Source organism: Cyprinus carpio, chromosome B24, assembly GCF_018340385.1.
Source record: "Cyprinus carpio isolate SPL01 chromosome B24, ASM1834038v1, whole genome shotgun sequence".
NCBI classification, from domain to species: Eukaryota; Metazoa; Chordata; class Actinopteri; order Cypriniformes; family Cyprinidae; genus Cyprinus; species Cyprinus carpio.
Window position 1 is genome coordinate 13,845,008 of NC_056620.1, and position 18,831 is coordinate 13,863,838.

The 18,831-nt window shown below is 35.5% G+C and overlaps 2 protein-coding genes across 2 annotated transcripts; one reads left to right on the forward strand and one right to left on the reverse strand.

The window, feature by feature from the left end:
- The first annotated feature begins 1,890 nt into the window (after window positions 1–1,890).
- ccdc191 (coiled-coil domain containing 191) lies at window positions 1,891–12,777 on the forward strand. Its single transcript, XM_042752147.1, has 17 exons — window positions 1,891–2,113; window positions 2,536–2,574; window positions 2,851–2,980; window positions 3,068–3,205; window positions 3,366–3,768; window positions 4,435–4,579; window positions 5,157–5,347; window positions 5,545–5,571; window positions 5,753–5,963; window positions 6,030–6,467; window positions 7,626–7,719; window positions 8,619–8,701; window positions 8,777–8,878; window positions 9,825–9,968; window positions 10,560–10,712; window positions 11,810–11,964; window positions 12,129–12,777. Exons 1-17 carry the CDS (start codon window positions 2,039–2,041, stop codon window positions 12,298–12,300), a joined length of 2,700 nt encoding a protein of 899 aa, XP_042608081.1. The 5' UTR covers window positions 1,891–2,038; the 3' UTR covers window positions 12,301–12,777.
- A 479-nt stretch (window positions 12,778–13,256) lies between these two features.
- On the reverse strand, window positions 13,257–18,351 carry LOC109049790 (palmitoyltransferase ZDHHC23-B-like). Its single transcript, XM_019067444.2, has 5 exons — window positions 18,026–18,351; window positions 17,056–17,239; window positions 16,299–16,979; window positions 15,128–15,295; window positions 13,257–13,924 (listed from the first exon to the last, which is right to left on the reverse strand). Exons 2-5 carry the CDS (start codon window positions 17,190–17,192, stop codon window positions 13,651–13,653), a joined length of 1,260 nt encoding a protein of 419 aa, XP_018922989.1. The 5' UTR covers window positions 17,193–17,239; window positions 18,026–18,351; the 3' UTR covers window positions 13,257–13,650.
- Between the last annotated feature and the right edge of the window lie 480 nt (window positions 18,352–18,831).

Sequence of the window (18,831 nt, forward strand, 5' to 3'; positions counted from 1 at the left end):
ACAGAGAGAATAAAAGTTACACCTTCTTTCTTTGTGTGAACATCTGGGCGGCGTTATGCAAATCTTCCCACATAGTGATGTAGTCATGTGGGGGCGTGTTTAAATGAGTCGTTTTAGGGGTGTGTGGTTGACTGTTAACTTTTATAAAGAATATCTCTTTGGATTGAGACGTTAGTCTTTGCAACTTTGCAGATCTTCTTTATTCACCAAGAGCTTGTAACACTCCAAAGAGAAAGGAAAAACTGAAATCGCATCATATGACCCCTTAAAGCCCCGAAAAAGAACTTGTACACCAGGGTGCATTCAGATCAAGGTTACTACAGTTAACTAACTATTAAATTAATATTAAAACTTATTGAATTTTAGCTATAGTTCATAATGCAATAATAAATAAAACTAATGTATATATATTCAATTCTATGTCTGTTCCTTCGACAGGTCAACAAGACAATACAGGAGTGGTGTGGACGAGTCAGCTCCAGAAAAAAAGGAGCACATGGCAGAAAAAATGACTAGCTCCCGGGAGGTGGCTCAAAGCATTTATTTTGGCTAGTATATTATGTTTAATTGAATATTTGTAAATATTTAATATTTATATTGTGTTTGTGCATATATTAATATGATTGGAATAACAAAAATAATAATAAATGGTGTATTTTTTTTTTTAATCAAGTACAACACACTTTTATTAACACTTAATAGATATTTTTGGGGGGAGACTGCTCCAGGACATTTCTACCTTACAGCTATCAGTGGGCTTTTTGTATGCAAAAAAAAAAAAAAACCTGTCGTCTTCATCTTATATTATATGTGTCTCACTGGATTTGTTATTTGCTATGAATAATTAGCCTAAAATACAAGGCTACCGAAAAGTTAAACTGTGAATCTCCAAATAACCTATGAATTTACAAATATAGGCTACTATAATGTATAAAATATAAATTATAATGTATAAGATTATAGTATAATATAAATTATATAATATGATAAACTAACAATCTGCTTGTTTGATCAGCAGCTGACATTCAGAAAGACGTTTTTGAATATCTTCAAAACATCAATGTTGGCAACCAAACAATATGGTGCTCATTGGCTTCCATTGTAAGGACAAAGAAAACGAACACCACTGAGACATCCTAAAATATCTTCTTTTGTGTTTCACCATTCAGAGCTGTTTGATGTAGAGCGTACAGCTGCGCTCTCCTGACGGGATGTTCAACTTTGATCAGGACCCTCCGCTTGTTGTTCAGGTTTCAACTTCAGTTTAAAAAGAACATTTAGGCTGATTGTTTTCTCTCTAAAAAACAACTAATTTTAAAATCACCTACATTCTTAATAATTATTGTTTTATTTTTGTTTTTTGTTTTTATTTTTGTTTTTTACTACAATAAACACTATAAAGCTATAAAATATCCAACAAGTTGAAAAATAAATTATCATTGCACTTTTTATTCATTGGTAACAAATCAATTTTTTTTTTGTTTGACAAAGCAGTTATAAAACATGATTTAATTTTAACTTCTATATTTTAAAGTTGAACCAAACAGACAGAAACTCTTATAATTAATGCCATATTTATCTTGGGAACTGGGAATTTTACTTAATTTGAACACCTTGATTTTCACACAATAAACAACAAAAATTGCAATACCTTATTACACTAAGTTACAAATATCTCGACTAAATAAACACAATTATAGGATCTGAAATAAATGCATTTAGCTTAATAGTTCACCATCAGTGGTGTAACCAGGGTGTGACATATCTATGGTAACAACCGTCTCCATGGTTTCAAAGTAGACGCTTCAGCTCTCGTCAGTTCTTGTTGGGATATGTAGTTCTTTTCAGGCGCCAACTCATGCTACGTCACTTTGCGTAAACTACAAATCCCATAATTCCATTGTTGGGCCAAAAGTTTCTCACTAAATTTTCTATAACCTGTCCTATACTGTAAATTGCTGCTACATACACTTTGCGAACATGTGAAAATATATTAGCTTACAATCCAAATGCATGTCCATGTAGCCTGCTAGCGACCATGGCAAATCCCATGCACAGACCGGATATTTTTCGTTGGAAAACGACAAAGACTAAAACGACAGGCAGTAATAAGGCAAGTAAGCCCTGATTTCTCTGTTCTCACTCGGTTCTTCAATGATTTAGCTTCGGAATAGCGTTTTTCTTCGTTTCCTTTTTTTTGGTCTTTGGTCATGCACATTGGTCATTAGTAATGAATAGATTTGTGGCTCAGCAGAAGGATTTAGCTCAAATGTGCAATGAAATGTGTATCTACAAAAGAGCCAGTTTAAGGTAACACGGGATTTTTATTAATCCAGGGATTAGATGTGTGAGGCCAGTGTGACTAATAATTCATATCAGTTTATGTCAAGTTCAGGCATTAGCAAGGGTGGAAAGCTCTTGGTTTGACCCAGTGATCAGCTTGTGACTGTAGAGAAGCCAGTAATACATTTTAAAGTCTCAGTCTATTTTGAACTGAAACAATGATCAGATCTGAATTCATATGTCATATTGCAGGTGCAGCTGAATGAGAATGACATAAAGCATTGGGTGAAGGCAAGTACATTTCAATCATTTGAATTCATGTCATGCATAAAATTAAAACCAAACTACTCAAAAGCTCATTAAAAAAAAATTTACTAAATATTAATTAAAGTAAACTTCCCTGTTTCTTAACACACATAAGTACACTTCCTAAAAGTGCATTCCATAATAATTTATTATTTATTAATTGCAGTTAACATTCCAAAAGTGGTCGAAATTTTTTTTTTTACAAGGGATGCATGGTCTGTGTTTATGTATATCATTTTATTTCGGTTTCATTCTTCTCAGAGGGTGGAGAAGGCTTCAGAGTTTGCTGTAGCCGAGGTGTTTTCCATCAAGAAACCATGTGGTGGTAAAAACAGTATGGCGCTGCAGACTGTAGAGCAGCTACAGGATCATGATGATGCCTACAGTGAAGGTAATCTTTAACAAATTAATATTCAGCACTTAATGTATGTGCAGGTTTTTGTAATCAGCATTCCACAGTTCCACTTGTATTCCACAGCTCAGTCCATTCTAAGTGAATGGATGAACCAGAAGTTACGTTTGGAGCTTGAAATGGGCGATGACGAGGAGGAAGAGGAGTTGGAAGAATCCAAACAACTTGTTAAAACCACACAATCCAGCTATAATAACTTTGATGGTACAAATGAAACAAAGCAAATGTTCATTTTTATAATTTTTCTAATATTTATATTTTATTTTATTTAAGCTTTATTTCAGTTACCAAATTCATTTTTAATAGTTAATAATAATTTATTACTTTAAAACTGATCTAATCCAGAGTTTGTCTTTTTTATTAGACATGTACTTTCACCTAGCACAGGAAGAGGAGAACTCTGTAGTGCACAATTTCCTCCAGGACCTGATGGAAACCGAGGTTTTGGACATGGGGATAGTGGAGGACCTTAAAGTAGCCTCTAATCAGAATAAGAAGAGATGGAGGGACCCTAGTATTACCATGGAGGTGCGTCACAAGCAGGTAAAGGAGAACCGCATCCGCAGAGACGCTGAACGGGACAAACTGCAAAAAGAAAAGGGAGCGCTAAGGGAGGCGCGAGAGGAGGCATGGCAACTGGAAAAGGAGAAGCAGCGAAAGAAGAGGCAGGAGGCACGCAGACAGGAAGAACTGATCCAGCAGGAGATGATTCGCCTACGCAGGGAGATGGAGGAGAAGAGGAGTGTGGAGCAGCTTGCACGAAACATGTACAACAACCACAAAAAGTATTTGGGCACTCTAGCCACAATTTAAAAATGTATGAATGTCAAAATAAAAGCAAACAAATGATGCTAAACCTTTTTTCCCAACTAATTTCTCTTGGCATCTTTACCCCTCACAAGGTCATTTTTAGTTAATGTATGAAGTCGGTTAGGGGAACTGACGTCATACATTAACTAAAAATCACCATGTGAGCATTCATAGACAAACCTGATCAAAGGACCATGGGGCTTTGGGACACAAACATCCCATTATATCCACTGCAGTTGTTCTGTAATATATGCATGAGTATTTAACTTTGTGTTTTCCTCATTTGCAGATTTAGGACAAGACCATTGGTGAAAACTAGCCTAGTTAGAAGGATCTGATCATACATTTAATAAGAATAAATTTCCACATTTCTCAGTGCTTGAGGCCCATATTTTTGCAAAATATTTTTCCTTGAAGAGCGCATTTGTCCTTTTTTTTTTTTTTAATAAATGTCACTTGGTTTGATATTTTCTTATTCAATGCAGTCACATAAATACATATTTAATTGTGGCTTCAATTGTCCAGATACTTTTAAGGGCAATTATATAATTTTCTAATTTAAATGGCATTCAGATTTTTGAAGAGATGATTGCATGACATTTTTTAATTTCAATCTTGACCAGGGAGAGGGAAAGGCTTCAGAGACAAAGGCCCACTGAAAACTCTCTCATTCCAAAACATCATAATTCCACACAGAAGAAACAGAACAAAGACCTTCAACTTAAGCTGAAGAAGCTGGAAGCCAAAGTTCACCTTCTCAGTTTGCAGGTTAGAAGACATTACAGTTTAATTAAATTGTATGCATATATATAAAAATATATATATATAATAAAATAATCATTATTAAAATCAGCATAAATTAAATTCAGTTAAATGAATACTACTATGATATACACTCACAGATAGAATTTACCTATGTTACAATTTATATATACTTTATATTTATATATAAAAATGTTAATATTACAGTAAGAAATTAACATTAAATTTATCAGAAGTGACAGTAAAGATATTTGTAACATGTAAAAAAAACTGTTTAATAAGCAGATTAATAAATGCTGTTCTTTTGAACTCTCTGTCGATCAAAGAATCCTGAAAAATGTCATGTTTTCCACAAAAATACTAAGAACCATAACAGTTTTCAACATTGATAATAATACAAAAAAATGTTACCTTACCAAATCGGCATATTAGAATTGTTTCTGAAGGATACATGTGAAGTAGAAGTGGAAAGTGCAAAAGTTCACCTCAGTTTGTAGGTTAGAAGACATTATGGTTTAATTATATCGTCTGCAGTATATTCTTATGTTTTTTTCTAAATGGTTGCAATGCATATATGTTTTAGTGCATGCACAGGCATTTTACGGCATGGTACTCCGTGATATTGGAAAGAAGAGTGCGCATGGGGAAGGCAGCGGCACTGTGTGATTGGAGGAGGCAGCTGAAAGCGTGGCGGGCATGGCGGGCTCTCGTCTGGGCCAGAAGAGAGGAGAAAGAGGCTGAAAGGACTGAAGAGGAGCTAAGACTGGAGCACAGGCAAGAGAGCTCAATTTAGAAAAACCTGTCACTGTCAACATAGGGCTTCAACAGCCTGATAAACATTTGGAAGAAAAGCAAAGCTCTAAACGATTAGACTAAAAGAGCATGTTAATTGCTTAATTAAAGGTTAATTAAAGGCTTTGATTCCTCTTGGCAGTCAGACTGGTTTTAAGTCATATCTGTCTTTCCCACAGGCGCTGTCAGCAGGCAGTGGAGAGGAGGCTTGTGTGGTGTCCGTCATCCAAGGAGCTTCTCTCTCCAACAACAAGAAGAAACTCGACGGAAATGGCTGCTTTGATCAATGCGGGCACTTCTAGGAACCTAGGGGCAAGAAAAATCTCCACCAGTTACTAATACACCTGAACACCAGTCGCTACAGAAAACGACAGCCTCAGTAAGCAGGAGGCTTTTGAGGCGCTGCCTCAGTGATTGGCGTGTGTGGTGTCAAGTAGAACGTCATCGCAAGGAGCTTCTCCAACAACAAGAAGAAACTCGACGGAAAATGGCTGCTTTGATCAATGCGGCAGCTTCTAGGAAACTAGGGGCAGAAAAATCTCCACCAGTTACTAATACACCTGAAACACTCAGTCCTACAGAAAACGACAGCCATCAGGTAAGGACATTTACTGTAATATTCTTTATTCTGATTAAACTATTTCACAAACTCTCTTCATTTCAGGATCAGGATGTGGAAGCAGCTCCAGAAATCAGTTCACCAACTGCACAAGCCACTATCAAGACTTGCCGTTCAGAGGCCCCGCCCACTCAGGCCTGGCAGGTGACACGTCGTCATGCAGCTCTCTCATCGGCTGAGCTACAACAGGCCCGTCAGGGGCGACAGCAGCAGACCTCCCGAAGCGGAAATGCGGAGCTTAGTGGAGGACAGTTCAAACATCGCCATGCGGCCCTGCAGCAAACCGTAGCTGAGCAGAGGCGTCTTCTGAAAGAGCAACAGGAACAGATTCGGCATCTGCAAGAGAGACAGAACATTCTGGAACTGAGGCATGAGGAAGAGAAAACGGCACTGTTAGCAACAGGTCCTCCTGGAGCTACAAATACATGCTGTCCACCTAAACCCAAAACAGAGACGGCAAAAGAAACTACAGAAAAACCCACAAACTACCAACCAACCCACCCAATCAAACCACCACATATATGTATGCATGTCTGGGATATATTTCATCCCAAAATCAAAAGAATATTTTTATTTTTGCATGTAGGCAATCCATACACCAAATTCATACTTCCAAAAAATCCATACTTCAAAAAGACCCCCATACACCAAATTATTTCTCATTAGTGTAATACAGTAATGAAAATTAATGTTTTTAAGTATTTTAATTGATTAAATAATAAATTAACAGAAAGAAAATTATTAAAATCAGCATACATTTAGTAAATTAAATACTGTGATGTGCATTTACAGTTTTACAAATGTTACAATTTATATATAACTCAAATACATTTATATAAAAAACTATACAATATATTAATATTACAGTAAGAAGTTAAATTGATCAAAAGTGACAGTAAAGATGTTTATAATGTTTATAAAAATCTATTTAATAAATTCTGTTCAATTCAACCCAAAACTCATTAAAAAAACAATAAAATGTATCACATTTTCCACAAAAATATTAAGCACTACAGCGATTTTCAGCATTGATAATAATAATAAGAAATGTTTCTTTACCAAATCATAAAATTATAATGATTTCTGAAGGATCATGTGAAGTATAATTAGAAAAGTTCTAATAATATTTCACAATATTACTGTCTGTTTTCACTTTATTTTTGATCAAATAAATGCAGCTTTGGTAAACATAAGAGACATTTTTCAGAAAACCCAGACTTTTGATTGGTAGTGTTTTATACAAAATTTAATATTATTATTTTTATTGCATAGTATTTTTTTGTATTTATTATTTTGATGAGAATTAGATTTTTGTGCTTTACAGTAGGCTGCTATTTAACTATTTATATGTGCACAAGTTGCATTAAAATAATGCAGCAAATATTAAAGTAGGTATCATTTTCTTTATGTGAAACATATCTTTTTGTTCTTTTCTTTTTTTTTATTTTTTTTTTATATTGGGTGAAATGTGACCCTGACTTTTTTTTGACATTTTTTTGTGAAGCAAATCTTTACAGTTTCTTCACATGAAGAGAACAGATAAATATAAGAAATCACCTCAGGCACCAGAGTGGGTCAGAATGTAATACTGGCTTATTTCATGTACAGTTTCACAAAGATATTCATTCTCCTTACAATCCCAGAACAAAGAGTGCCTCGGGGGAAAACACCAGCAGCCACACCAAACAAACAGCATCCCTGCATCGTGCAGCTCTTCCCCATCCTGCACTACAAGGTCAGTCATACACATACACAATCCAGCAGTTGGAAAACTGTCACTATGGTGGTTCCAAGCATGGAAAATGAATTTCATGGCTATGTCCTAGTTTTAAATCCTTTGATACTGAATGCATTGAATGCAGATGCACACAATCGCCATACACTCTTAATCCACTTGTGCATCTTTATGTAAACCAAGAAGAATACCAAAACCTCAATAGCCCTTCCATGTGTTAAAACCTTGTGCTTCATTGTTATTGAATACATAGTCATATTTGTTCAATAATCAGTGGTATCTGAGGGAGGTTTTGTACATGGTCGCATCTCTCCGCGGTTGGTTGTTAACAGGCCCCATGAGTCAACATCCTGCTGAGTTAAAGGCCCTGTGGATTCATCAATAACATCCACTATTTTTGATATTATCATTCAATCTGTGAGGCAGACTGTCCTGGCCTTGGCAATAACTAATTAGATTTTTCTCACAATGAAAAACCGACAAGCCAATGTCCTGCTCAGATCTGATCCAATGAGAAAAAAACAGGGGAATGTGCTATATACTGTACATGGGAATTTTCCCCATATTTTAAATATCTAAATTCTAAAACATTTTTGTCACTTTTGGTGCCATTTTTGCTTCAAGCCATAGTAAATTTCTGATTCTTGTTGCAATACATGACTTAACTGGTGAAACACACTATAAATGACAATGAGATTTTCAGCAAAAACAGTCAGTGTGATGCGGGACGCCACCTTGAATACAAATGCAAGCAACGCAAACAAACTTGTACCAAAGAACCATAAGATCAGAAGAAAATACTGCAGAACTTCACAGTGACCCTTTAATCTGGCCCTTTATTGATGTCTTGGTCCCCCGCCAACTCTTGCTGTCACTTTCCTTTTTTATGTTTCATTCAGCCATGGAGGAACGAGCACGGCAGCGTGCCGAGCGCAGGAGAGAGACAGAGGAGCGGAGGAGACAGAAGCAGGAGGAGAAACTGGTAAGACTTGCCTCTCTTCAAGCACAGAAATGTGTGAATGTGATGAAACAAACCTCACCGTGTTTTGTTCTGTAGGCTCAAATGAAGGCAGCTGAGGAGGAAAAACTCAGAGCTGAGGAAGAGGAGAAACTAAAGGAGATAGAGAGGAAGAAGGAAGAGAAGAGGCAGCAAAGAAAGGTGTGTGTGGTCAAACACATTATCATGGGTTTTACATAACTGGATTATGTTCAATTTAATTGTTTATGCTATGGATGTGAGTGATATTATTGAAGAGAGGGGTGTGTTTACTTTTTCAAGTAGCGGTTATAATGATTTTCAGCTTTTTTGAATGATGAAACTGGTGGAAATAATCCCAAGCCTATCTAGGGAGAAAATGGTAACCTGAAAATGGTAAATTAACTGGTTTTATTCAAGTTTAAAACATCACTGACTCAATCTAAATACATTCATTTATACCAACAAGACACATTTTTATGAGTTAAATCTGGCAGAAATTATGAAAGCCCATTTTCACCACAGAATAGAAAAATAAAAAGGTTAATTGCAGCTTTTTATCTCAAAATTCTCACTTTATTCTTACGATTCTGAGTTTATATCTCACAACTCAGATTTTGTGAGATATTAATTTGCAATTCTGAAGAAGAAAAGTCTGATATGTGAGAAAAAGTCACAATTACCTTTTTTCATTCCACGACAGAAACAAAGAACAGAATTTCGAGATATAAAATCAGAATTGCGAGAAAAGTCAGACTTGCTAGTTTATATCTTGCAGTTCTGTATTTATCTCACAATTCGTACAGTTCTGAGAAAAAAAAAAAAGTAAGAATTACGAGAAACAAATTCTGAATTGTCAGAAACAGGCTTCCATAAGAAAGAGCTCTTTAAGTTCACAGTTGTAAGTTACGACTTTTTACATTGCAGAATACCAGTATGTAACCACCCAGAATGCCCTGGGTACTGATTAGCAGTATGCTAAAAACCACTCTGAATAACTAGGCAACAATGTAGCACTGTTTTGCATAAGCAAGTGCATCTAGAAAATGCAAACAAGTTCCTGTATTCATCATGTTTATGCTTCACTTTGTAAGCTTTAAGTAACTTGTGTGTGTTAATGTGAACTTAGAGGGAACTTGAGAAACAGAAGAGAGCAGAACGGGAACAGGAACTGTCAAAGCGGGCGGCCCAGCACTACCTCAGAACCCTGTTACTGCGCCGAGGCCTAGCACCATGGAAAAGCCTGCTGGAGCAAAGCCATGTCAACACACAGGTCAGCGCTACTGCAAACACACACACATACACACATGGTCTACAGTAACAATGCAGTCCATTCGCCTGCTTTCCAGACAAACACTCACACACTCAATTATTCATCCAAAGAGTTATGGGCAGCTCACACACAGACAGGAAGACCAGCTGTTGCCTTGCATTAATTCTTGGTCCATTCCCCAAATTTTAATGATGTTTACGGTATACTGTTGCATTTCCACCTGGCTAACCACCTGTGTTTGAAATAAATTAACAGAGAGCAGATATCTGAGATTCAGGAGGGAGATGGAGTGACTGAGAGGGAGAGATTGACAAAGGACAGAGACACAAAGAGAGAAACACAATGGCTTTGAATTCAGAATATGCATCGTTGTTTAGCTATTGATCCACATCCATGTAAGCAGAAACCGCAAGGTCCAATTAGTTCTAAAACTAGCATGTGCATCTATAATATCTCTACAGTACCAACAGGAAGTCACTGGGGAAAGTTTGCAATCCATAAAAGCGATGGGAATGTATGAGATGATGACGACTTAATTAAAGCAGACAGTTATTTATGTTGTGGTGCTTTTGCCTTTTCGGTCTCCTCCAGAGAGCGGTGGATCATTACACAGTGGCTCTGCAGAGACGCTGCTTCTGCTCCTGGCTTCAGTCTGTGGATGAGGCCCATGCAGAGAGAGAGGCCAGCGCCAACCAGCTGTACCACCGGATCTTACTTCAGAGGGCTGTGTGTAGCTGGAAAAGGGTAAAACGCCACACACACATAGTCTGATAGGAAACAGTGAATGATTAAAAAAGCTCCAGATTTTCAGACGTCATCATTTCTGTAGTGAACTTCTTGTTGACTTTTAAATAATTTTTTTAATAAATAATTGTATTTATTTGTAATAAATTCAATACATATTTATTCATCATTTGAATATAATACATTTAATATTAAGATTTATTTATTTAAAAATAATCTTATAAATTTAATATAAGTATACAGACATTTATTTTTAGACATTTTTAGACAAAATTATTTATAGACAATTTATTTAGATATTTCGACATTATCGAAATATCTGTATTGTTTATAAAAAAGTTATTTAACAAATAAATAAAAAAAAAATTAATACATTTAATGAAAAAATTAAAGATTATATAGCCAAAAAGTGTCTTATTGACTTATTATAAATTAATTAATAACAAATTAAATGAAGATGTATTGTTTAGTCATTATTTTAATATTTATTACTTTAATTTTAAATTTTACTTAAAGGTCCTATTCATATACATGTATCATATTGTATTGTTTATAATAAATTTAATTAAAAATGAGGCATTTTAAGTTCTTAATAAAATTTGGTTTATTGGCCATCAATAAGTTTATTAGTAAATTAACTTTACTAATAAATAATTAAATTATAATAAATTAAATATTTATTATTCATTAAGTATCTTAATTTATATAATTATTTTAATTATAAATACAAAATAAATATGAATTCATATTTATTTGTTTAAAAAAGATCTTATCAATTTAATATAAATATACATATTTACTTATAGACAATCTATGGACAATAACTATATTACTTATAATAAATAATTTCAAATAAGTTATTACATTCATATAAATAAAAATGTATAATTTATTATCTGTACAGTTTCTAAAGAAATTATCTGATGTGCTTTCCCACCATGGCCTTGCTCTGTGCTTTCTTACTGGTCTAAGCAAAAATAGTTTACCGATAATTAATTAATCAATTAATTAACTTATATTTTGGGTTAATGATATTAATAACCTCATATCCTTAATAATGTGAGCAATTGTCTATGTTTGATTTCAATACTTACCAGTTAAAAGATCTGCGCTTTATACTGGAAGCACGAGCTGAGCGGTTTCACAGGACACGGACCCAGAGAAGGGTGTTCATGGCCCTGCTGGATCACGCTACAGAGGAGCGAATCACAGCCTGGGACAATGAGCAACGGGCAGAGGAGCACAACAGCAGGTCAACACATGTCCTTAAGTGTGACAGTTTTACAGCACCATAAGGCCAAAACATCCTTTCTAAACATACTTAAGATAGTAGAAGAAATGTATGGGTTATTAAGAATTTTTAGTATTTAGAAAAATGAAAATATGTTTGCTGACTTTGTTCTCTGGGCTTTGTAGGAGAGCTGTCAAGAAGTGTTTTGCTGGCTGGAGGCGACTTCCTGTTGTCTTGCGAGAAGAGAAGGAAAGAGAGGCACGCAGAGAGCAGCTCAGACGTAAAGTGGCGGAGATTTTGCCTGACTTCCGCTCCTCGCCTATTGACTCCCTGTGGTGCCCTGTAAATCCTCTTTAATGGCACACACACAGGCTTTACATGACATCATCAGATGACATTGAAAACATCTGCAGCTTGATGAGCCGGCATGTTTAATCATTTTACGCTTGTTTATTTTTCCATGCTACAGTTTAATTGAACAACTTGTAGAATGAAATGCATTACATTATAAAGCCGTCTCACATGAGACAAATAAACTTCCGGATTCTGAGGTGCTTCTTAGCTGTTTCTTTAGAAGGCATTTAATGAAAGGAAAACAACTTTGATTCAAAAATGCTGCGATAATTCATGCACGTCAAAATGTATCCGGATGGTACGCACCACAGATATGTCCCCAGTTGAAGCAAATGAAAAGAAAATACACACACAGGCACAAAGACCTCGAATAACAAACATGAAGCTCAACATAAAACATTCATACTGAGATGACAGTTTTAAAGCTGTGTGCTGTCTGGATATAGATGCAGTGTTGCATCACTTCAGATGTACCAAAAAGGCACTAAATAAGGCTTGATACTGAATGTGCATACATATATAAGACACACTTTGGAGTTAAGAGAACAAATATTAGACATTAAATCCAAAATTGGTCCAACAAGCAGTGATTGTAAACCAGAAAAGAAATACTTAAATAATAAAAGAACAGATCAAATACAACAACCTGCCATAACCATGTGAAGCATTTTTCACAGGCTTTCATGTGTAGGTTTAGTAATTTCACTGTTTTTTTTTTTCATTGCCATAACTGAACAGAAATATAGAAGTCTGAGAAAAATGCTCATTTTAGAAGAAAATTTCAGATGGCACTTAGAAGCTTTTGCATCTGAACTCCTCATATATATATATTATGTTTTTATTGTAAATGCAAGTTACTATTATTATTTAAAAGCATTAAATAAAATGAATATATTATGTTTCTATTGTAGATGCAAGTTACTATTATTATTTAAAAGCATTAAATAAAATGAATAGTCAATGAAGGGAAAAAAATTTATTCTTAATATTAATCGAAAAGTATTTAATATTTAGTGAGACCTTTATAATATAATATAATAATAATATAATATAATTAGTTCATATAAGTTGTGTAAACACTAACCACACCTGAATAATGGCGTACTTGATGTTGAAATACGCTGGTAGAAATGTAACATACTACAATACTGCCATCTAGTGATCCACACAATTCAACTGACTCTGGATGAGACCTTGAGCACAATGTTTAGAGCCATAAAACTGACTCTGGAATGGATGTTGAAGACATTAAGTAGCACAACATTATACTTCACTGTATTAAATATGAGCGATAATTCACTTTAAAGAGCAGTTCAATCGTTTTTCCATCAGCAGAGACTGACAGGTGAATTTCTACACCAGATCTGATAGTTTCTGGTTTGATGGCTCTGAAGCCTTGCTCATGGTCATGAATTCAATCCAGTTAGAACGGAAGCCTTGTGAGTAAACGCCGGTATCAATGATCAGACCCCAGAGAAGGCTGCGAGCGGTTTTCTCTCTCAGAGCCAGACGCGCCTCTCGTTCGGTCACGTTGAAGCTGACGTTGATAAGCTGTAAGAGCAGCAGGTGCAGCAAACCTCCCGTCACGATACTGCTGTACCAGGCACAGGTGAAACACAGAGCAGAGCTGATGAACAGAGAAACAGAAAAATGGGTCATTAATTAACACGTTATATTATTAATACTCTAAACAATAAAAATGCTGTTATGAACAGTCATATTGAACTTTTTTTCAAACAATTTGTTTTCCATGTTAAAGAAATCTAAATCAAGTTAAAACCAATGTCGGTGTTGTTAAATATCTAAAACTAATAAAAATGATTTTTTTTGTAAATTGAGATAAAGCTGAAATAAAAATAAACATGAAAAACTTAAAACCAAATGAAAATTAGAAATGTTTCCTTAGTAACTGACATAAAATAAGTATTAATGAATTATTAATTAATTAAATAAAATAATATAAATTAAAAAAGAAATTATTTGAAGAAAAAATTTAAAACTGGAAAAACTAACAAAAATACTACTAAAAAGCAAATTAACCAAAACAAAAAAACTTAAATAAAACTATATATATATATATATATATATATATATATATATATATATATTAGTGCTGTCAATCGATTAATTGCATGTGTGTGCACTGTGTATATTTTATTATGTATATATAAATACAAAAACATGCATGTGTTTAAGAAAAATTTGTTTATATATTAAATATATTTATATATAAGAATATAAATATATTAATGTATAGACGTTAATATTTTCAAAATATATATACTGTGTGTGTGTATTTACATATATATAATAAATATACATAGTACACATACATATATTATGTAAACAAAAACTTTTATTTTGGATTTGATTAATTGCGATTTATCATTTGACAGCACTTGACTGTCACTGCAGAGGATCCATTGGTGAGCAAGTGATGCTAAATTTCTCCAAATCTGTTCTGATGAAGAAACAAACTCATCTACCTATCTTAAATTAGCAAATTTTCAGCAAATGTTCATTCATTCCCTTAACCAGTGCTATAAGCTTTGGGCAGGACTGTGTGTTTGTGTGAAGAATGGCAAATGGAGATTGGGAAAGACTAATTTTCGTTCAGTTTAACCCTTGACGATCCTGCTGAGTACTGATATGGTACAAATGTAGTGTATTTGAAGCAGCCAAGTGACTTTTTCCAATGAATAACTAATGGAGTTTAAGGAACAGAGGTGGTTAAAAAAAAAAAAAAAAAAAAAAAAAAAAAACAAGGTCAGAACCTACTGATTTAAATGAAAGAGAAAGCATTTCTGTGAATGTGTAGTTGGATCCACACCTGAACTGGTTGTAGACGTCAGGACAGTAGAACAGTGCAGTCATTACATTCTGGTCGGGACACACACTTCGAAGAACCAAACTGATCCCATACAGCGACGTCAGCAGAAAGAAAACAAGTGTCAGAAGGAAACTGCGGTGATTGGCCTGCCCCACACAGCTGTTGATCCTAACACAAACCAAAATGACAAACAAGACACCAAACTGAGACCTGGAGATCATTTTCACATATCAGTTACACAGAGCGAGAACAGATCACCTCGCTGTCTCCATTACACATATGTTTACATGGAGAATAAGACATTTTACAGCTGTGCTGAACAACCACAAAGTCTAATTGATGCATATTAATCCATAATATATCATAAATGGACAACTAGAATGTTCTGAGATTACTTGGATTATTTCAAACACAACAATGAGCATACATTCAGCGCAAAGCACATGAGCTAACTTAACCCAACTACAGGAATTCTGATCATTGTACACTATTTGATTCCATGAATTTTGATGACTGACACTTTAGTTTCAAGGAAAGTAAAATTGGCATGCAGATAAGACTTCACTATGCATGCAGTATACTGTATATACTGTACATGTTAGACACTAGAGATGGGTCAATAACTAAAGCTTTTCTCAAAATTCTGGTAATGCTAATGTGTGCATTTACATAAATTAAGTGTATTTGATGGACATGACAAATATTGCATGAAAATGAATCCTATTTTAGCAACATTCATTTTTTGCCTTTTTTAAATTTCAAATATTCTCCCAAAATCAATACATGATTTTCATTATATATCATTACATGATCTCATAACATTTTCATCATTTATGTTATTCTTGATGAATCAATGGATTTTCAGTACTGTAGCTATATATATATATATATATATACACATATATACACATTAAGCACAAATACAAGTACAAATAGGTATCTTAATACTTTAAATAATATTTTTTATTTTTCATGTTTTTGCACAATTAGATATTTGTCACAGTAATGTGAACTCGAAGAGAAAATTTGTTTAATTTTCATAAAAATGCTTCACAATGCAAAACTTTTGGGCATGAAAAATGACCCAAACATGTTACTGACTGGTAAAATTCACCCACATAACAATGACTGATACCCTCTTGAATAAGCAGTGCTTTTTAAGTGAACCCACCAGACACAGTGGTGGTCCAGACGCAGGATGCAGACTCCACAGATCCTGCAGTGTCCCGCTCTCGGGGGCCGCACCACTTTGCATACGGCACACCAGTTCCTCCTCTGAACACCCTGCTGTGCTGTCCCAGATTCACCAGTTTGTTCGTGATTGGCTATCACCACCTGGTGCTGTGCTCCATTTAGATAGGCGGCATCTACTTCAGGTGGAGGTTTGTGATAGGTCACTGTACTATGAGTGTCAGCTGGACAAGGCCTGACGTAGCCCGGCCCTCTCTTAGTGATTATGAGAGAAATGACCGTAAGAGCAACACCCGCCGTCACAGCGGCCAACTGAAGATGATTCACATCACCTCGAGGAGCGACTTCGGTGATGAAGAGATAGAACATGTAGAAGAGGGAGAAGAGTGCGAGGCTGAGGAAGAATAACGTGCGTCCTTTCTTCCGGTGAGTGAAATAGTAGTACCAAAGGACCATGATGGGCACTGCTGTTAGCACTAAAATACCCAGCAGGTAGTGCAAAGCTGCAATGTGCAAAAAAACAGGAAGCAGAATAAGAGGAGGGATCACTGATATATCAAATTGTCGGGCTCCGGATATCCAGGGCACCCGCAGACGATCACTGATCGTAGCTATAACCCGGGACAGAGAGTCTGGACTTTGAGGCTTCTTCTTCATCCATCTGGAAAATAAAATATGAAGTCATTCTCATCATTTACCCAAAAGCAAGTAGAAATCTATGAATCCAAAGTGCGCACCTGTCACAAGCATCATCCAAATCCTCACAGTCACAGCAACATGCTGCCATGTGACTGCGTCCGCCATGACGATCGATGTACTCACAACAGCACAGAGGATCGTCCTGATCTAGTGTGCGACGGCTTCTCTTTTTCATGATGGATATCAGCCGATAAAATGAAGGTGAGGAAAGATATTGAATTCCTGTGAGGAAACCAGCATGTTTATTAGATGTATATGTGTAGACAAAAATATACACTGTAGCCTATACTGTATTGGTCATTAATCTGGCATATCCTAGAATATCCTGTATGTAAAGAGACAATGTCCCAGAGGATGCACTATCTGGGACAATTTCTTCTACATGTGGTGACTGTGGTGTATAGTTTGCACATGCTTGAGTCACATTATGCTTAATGGTGTGTGAATCAGTTTAAAAGTAGATTATTAATGGATCCAGGCCTGTGTATTGGATACAGGCTTGTTTATATATAAACAAAAAGCATAAAAAACATTTTCATGATTTAAAATAAAATATCATCTTAAATGAAATATAAAAACTTGAAACTTATTTCCGTCTTTTTCCGTACATTTTGTCGGTTCATGTATTCACTAGGAATTGAACACATGAGGGTAATGTGTGTATATGTATAATTAAATGAATAAATAAGCTCCACATAGACAGACAGATAGACAGACAGATAGATAGATAGATAGATAGATAGATAGATAGATAGATAGATAGATTGGTGCTTCTACATCCTTGTTAATCAGCTATCATTTCAAAATTACTGCTTTTAGGAATAAATTATGGGTAGGGATTGGGTTTAGTCTATATTTTTGGGCAGTATGTTGATCCAGGATCATGTCTTACTTGGCAAAATCACGGCGACCGATCTGATTGCCGACACTAGAACACGCCATATAACAAAAGTAATCACGATAATATGTAAATAAACTTATAGTGAAATGTCAATCATTCATACTTACAGTACAAAACATTCATATCGCAGAAGCAGTTCCTACTGTCAGTAAGAGCGTCAGCTGTCAGTCTCGTTGTCGTTAGTGGAACATTCGAGTCTTTTTACCCCGCTGCTCCATTATAGCTTACTTAGCCATTTACTCCAAAGAAATTGCGACGAGTTGCCCAAGAAAAACTACACAAAGCAGCCCAGAACTACGAAGTTTACTACAAAGAGCACCAGGAAGTCGCGTAACAAACAGCAGCAGCGCACAGCACGCGCGTTTGACCGCCCTGTGTATGTGACTGGCGAATGGAAACGATCCTTACCCAGTCTTCCTGACGTCAGCGCAAAATAACCCTTTCATTTCCTCCAGTTAAATACTTTAATTGATGCTCATGGTTTGCTACAGAGAACACCGTTTCCAGATGTCTCCAGAGTCTGATTACTTTCATAACTTTTTCGCCTTTAATGGATATTGAAAATATAAACTTAAGAGTTAAAATAGAGAATCATTGCGTATTAGTAACACAATCCTTTATGTGCTTTTCGACAAAAACACAATACAACATATTTCAAATTATATATAAAAAAAAAAAAAAAATTAAATTCCTTGACAGAACATACACGTGATGTGACGTCATAGAGGGCTCCGCATGCATGTCCGCAGCCTTTTAAAGGGATACTCCACCCCAAAATGAAAATTGTGTCATTAATCACTTACCCCCATGTCGTTCCAAACCCGTAAAAGCCCCGTTCGTCTTCGGAACACAATTTAAGATATTTTGGATGAAAACCGGGAGGCCTGTGACCAGGGGCGTTGCACAAGATCCT